Raw genomic sequence first — 4,565 nt, 5'->3', positions numbered from 1 at the left:
GTAAATCAATAACGAAGTAGTAGAGTAACGTTAGTTTTTAACTAGCAGCTTCTCACACCCTCTGCACAGAGACTCCTAGCACTTTTTTTCTCTTCTTAATGAGACAAGCTGATTATTCATTCATCCTTCATCCCCTTTTAGAAGCAACTGGGGCAAAAAGTAAGTGAGGGTGTTACACAGTTCAACCTGGCAGCTCTGAGCATGGCCCCTAGGAGGCAGGGAAGGGGGTAAGCAGGGAAACCTTGAGCTGGTGTCGTCCTCACAGAGTGAGCCTCATTGCAAGCATTCGGCTCAGGATGTGGGCACTGAAAAAGAGATATTTGGACCTAAAAAGGGGTCTGAATTCAGCTGCTGCCTTCCCAGAAAAGCTGTCTTCTGCACAGCGAGGGAGTGGGCTGCAACTAAGTCAAAATGGTGCAAAAAGAGGATCCAGATCCCAGGTAGAGATTTGAAACTCACAGATGCTTCCCTGAAAGAGTGAAGCGAAATGGAAATATGTTCCCAGGCCTGGTTTAAGGAACTTGAGTGTGGGTGGGTGGGAGAAACTCCGGTCAGCTACACTCGATGCTGCTTGGGAGTGGAGAAGCTCCAACACCTTCTGGTGTGGCATCCCCCAGCAAAGCCGCCGGGAGTCGTCCCTCCTCACCTCAGCGCCAGACTGGGGCTCCTGGCAGGCCCCCAGCCCCCTTCACCTGCCCCAGCGCTCCCCGGAGCGAGCCCCAGGGCAGAGAGAGCAGCACACGGTGGCGCAGGCCGGACCCCGGTGCCAGCCTGGCTCCGGGACACGGGGTGAGCGCTGGCAGGGCCGACCTGTGCCCTCCGGCCCCACGGGCCTGTGGGACAAAATGGCCGCGTGTCCCCCCCCACCCCTCCACGCCCGTCGGCGGTTGCCCGGGAAACCGGCTGCGCCGCAGCGCCGCCCTCCTGGTCGCCAGGGGGCGCCGCCGGCCCCGCCGCGCCGGCCCATAAGACCCCGCGGCGGCAGGCGACTGATCTCTTCCCCGCCCCCATCATGGCGGTGAGTAGCGGTGCCCGCGGCTGGGCTGTGCCGTCTCTATCCCCCGCCATCCGCCCTCGGCGGGGCCCGGCCGGGCCAGGGCCCGTGCGGGTGGGAGAGCGAAAGGCCGGGAGGGAGCTCTGCGGGGCCGGGAAGAGCCGGCGAGCCGCCCTGGGGAAGCGGCTGCCATGACAGGCCGCGGCCTGCCCGGTGCCTGGGCCGCCGCCGCGGCAGGGTGCGGGGGGGGCTCGGTGTCCGGCTGCGATAGCTGCCTCGCGAAGCCTTCTGGGGCGAGCGGTGAGCTGTTTCCCGGTCGCCCTTCACTAGCCCCCGTGTCGTTTTTCCGCAGCAAGACCAGGGTGAAAAGGAGAACCCCATGCGAGAGCTGCGCATCCGCAAGCTCTGCCTCAACATCTGCGTTGGGGAGAGCGGGGACAGGCTCACCCGAGCAGCCAAAGTGCTGGAGCAGCTGACGGGCCAGACCCCCGTCTTCTCCAAAGGTGAGGGGTGGGTTTTCCTGCCGGCTGCCAAGGGGGGCTGGGTGTCCCAGGGCTGCAAAGGAGCAGGTTGTTTTCTTTCCTCCCCTGAGCATGCAGAGAGTGGAGTGGGAGTGTGGCTGCCAGGGAAGAGGCTCCTTGGCAGAACCAGCGTTGGGAGGTCTGCCCTGATGTGAGCCTTGCTCTGAGAATTGAGGGCCTTAATATTCGGGTGCTGGTGGTCGTTTCTGTCATTTGAGTTCTGCCCCCAGACTCTGGGTGCTGGTCTGTGCTCATTCTCAAAGAGGGAACATTTAGTTGCCTCGGTTCTTTTTTTCTTTCATTTAAAGTCATTTCTTTAGTCGTCTTGAGCAAGCTCTGAATCCCTCAGGTGGGAATTTTTTTAATAGCCTTTGAGTGTAATTATTGCTGCCCACAGCACGATACACTGTAAGATCCTTTGGAATCAGGAGAAATGAGAAGATTGCTGTTCATTGCACGGTTCGCGGGGCCAAAGCAGAGGAGATTCTGGAGAAGGGGTTGAAGGTGAGAATTTGGCTGGTCTGGATCTTTGATTTATGAAAGAACAAAGCTTAAATCCATACTAACTGAAAAGATGTGTGCTTTGAAGTGTTGCACCTGATCTAGTTACAGATCAGTCGTAGATGTTAAGGGTTGGGGTAGCAGCTCTGTCTGATACACAGGTTGCGCTCTCATCCTTATTTAAGAGCTAGTTGGTGCAGTTACTCCTTTCTTTTGAGATTCTGTCTTTGCTGCTGAGACTTATGTGCAGGCTGTGGGAGCAAAATCTTAGGGCTGAAGACTTAGTAGCATGCAAGCAAGTTGTGGGTCTGGTAGCAGTTGGTAGAACACGCAAGTAGAACTACTGTATTTGTAGTCGATAATGAGATAGTGACTGACAACAAATGTTTCAGGTGCGAGAATACGAGTTGAGAAAAAACAACTTCTCAGACACTGGGAACTTCGGCTTTGGAATCCAGGAGCACATTGATCTGGGGATTAAATATGATCCCAGTATTGGTATCTACGGCTTGGACTTTTATGTGGTGCGTATTCCCTGCTTCCTTACAGCTACTGGGTTTGTGTGAAAGCTCTAGAATAGTTACTGGCTCACGTTAACTTGCTGCCCAGTGCTGGAAGATGGAAAAATGTCAACAAAATGCAAGTCTAAACTGAGATTCCCAGGGCTGCTGTAAAATCCTCAATTTGTGGCATGTCTCACAAAGCCTCTTCAGAAACAAATACCGTTGCTTTTAGTGATGCTCCTGGGCTAATACTGAAACAGCTGTGCTAGGCTTGGGGAAGGAAGGAGCAGCAGGGCTTTGGGAATGCAGACTGAAAGATGGGCTGCACTGCTGGAAGATTCAGGAGAATCTGCATGTAGAGGGCTGGGGATGGCTCATGTGGCAGCGGTGGTGGCTGGCATGTTTGAGTCGTTCCATTCTGTGCCTCACTAACACTGAAATAGAGCAAAGCTGTTCTGTATGTGTTAGCAATGCTGTTCAATGTATCTTTTCTCCAGAGCTGAGGCCTCTGTGTATGGAAAAGTGCATCTTCCGCACTCATTTTGGTTTCTCCCAGTCAGTGTATGTGCTAAGTTGTCGACCTAGGAGCTGTCCTTGTCAGTTTAGCTGGCTACTCAGGAGTTATTTTCACTCTGCATTGAGGCTGTAGAGGATAATGTGCTCAGTCTTGAACGCCACTTGGACAATGAGATGTTACTGATGTGGAAATTCTAGCCTTCCCTCCTAGAAAACTGTTAAGTTTAAGAAAATAAATAAATGCCAGAATGAAATAGTGCTGTTGGTCTCCTCTCCTGGCAGGTGCTGGGCAGGCCTGGTTTTAGCATTGCTGACAAGAAACGCAGGACTGGCAACATTGGAGCCAAGCACAGAATTGGAAAGGAAGAAGCCATGCGCTGGTTTCAGCAAAAGGTAAAATCCATCTTTATCTTTTGTATCCCAAGAGTTTCCTAGCAAGTAGCAGCAAAATGTTTCAATGCAGAAGGACTGGAACAGGTCACTGGCCAGGAGGAGATCTTATCACTGTTTAAATAGTTGAGTTTTTACTGCTCTGGGGCAGTAGAAGCTGTGTTTGAGCACAAGTGTTGTTCGTGCCCCTTTTTTTTTGTGTGTGCTGAACTGAAAGAGCAGCTCTTGCAGGATAGCTGGAAGTATCAGCTCTTGTGTAAACCTGTCTCCCATAGTTTTTTGAGGTGCTACATTGTACGTGATCACAAGTGACAAGGCAGGGTTAGGATTTATCTGACGCAGCTCCTAGATCAGCTGCCAGACTTGGAGGATGGAGTGATCTAAATAAAACCAGTCCCTGGGTTTGTCTCTAGTGCTCTCTAACACAGACCCCATAATGAATGGGAGATGCCGAAAGCCTGATGGGGACTGCTGGTACTTTTCAGAGGTGGAAAGGGTTGACAGTCCAGAGGCTCTTTATAGGCTGCTCTGCCTAGATCTAAGCTGGCCATACCCTGCACAGAGTGGGCTCAGCCTGCTCCTGCTGATCAGCTTTTTTTCCCCCCCTCATGCCTGGTTCTGCTCATTGTGGCACAGTTACCGTCAGGGGCCGAATCCTGGGAGTGTAAAAGGGATGAGTGTAGTTCTGGTCAGATCAGCCTTTGAAGGGTGGGGCCTCCTGTTTCGCTGGGCTGATGAGCAGAGTTTAATGCTTATCTGAACAGATCCCCCCCCTTGGAAGTTCACAGCACAGCAGCAAAGTAGAAAGGCAGTTAGGTGTTCATGTAGGAGAACTGGTGTTTCATGTCAATGTTGTCTGGTTGGCTTGGAAGGGACATGGTGACTCTGTTTACTGCACAGCAGTACTGTACCTTTACCTGGTGGTACTTTCTCACTTGGTTCTTTTTTTTTTTTTTTCCCTCACAGTATGATGGCATCATCCTTCCTGGTAAATAAGCAGTTTCTGTTACCAAAAAATCAAATAAAATTTTCTAACCCCTAACTTCTCTTGTGAATTTTGTGGGGACTCTTCAATGGCAAGCCAAAGGAAATGGCACACATATCCTCTTAATAAAGCAGAGCCATAAAGCTAAAAAGTGG

At 51.9% G+C, this 4,565-nt stretch overlaps 1 protein-coding gene across 1 annotated transcript; it reads left to right on the top strand.

Annotated features, from left to right (window-relative positions):
• Positions 1–933: 933 nt before the first annotated feature.
• RPL11 (ribosomal protein L11) lies at positions 934–4,467 on the top strand. The gene is made up of 6 exons (XM_054802674.1): positions 934–1,018; positions 1,347–1,497; positions 1,913–2,019; positions 2,409–2,540; positions 3,318–3,428; positions 4,392–4,467. The coding sequence occupies exons 1-6, from the start codon at positions 1,013–1,015 to the stop codon at positions 4,419–4,421; spliced, it is 537 nt and encodes a 178-aa protein (XP_054658649.1). The 5' UTR covers positions 934–1,012; the 3' UTR covers positions 4,422–4,467.
• The last annotated feature ends 98 nt before the right edge of the window (positions 4,468–4,565 follow it).

The sequence above is a fragment of the Grus americana genome, chromosome 23, assembly GCF_028858705.1.
Source record: "Grus americana isolate bGruAme1 chromosome 23, bGruAme1.mat, whole genome shotgun sequence".
In the NCBI taxonomy this organism is placed as follows: Eukaryota; Metazoa; Chordata; class Aves; order Gruiformes; family Gruidae; genus Grus; species Grus americana.
Note: the sequence above shows the minus strand (reverse complement) of the source record. Positions and strands in the feature narration are given on the sequence as shown.

Bases quoted from the DNA above. Each gene is read 5' to 3' on its own strand.
- RPL11 (XM_054802674.1), top strand. The intron at 1,498-1,912 runs GTGAGGGGTGGG...TGCTGCCCACAG, and splicing joins GACCCCCGTCTTCTCCAAAG to CACGATACACTGTAAGATCC. The intron at 2,541-3,317 runs GTGCGTATTCCC...CTCTCCTGGCAG, and splicing joins ACGGCTTGGACTTTTATGTG to GTGCTGGGCAGGCCTGGTTT.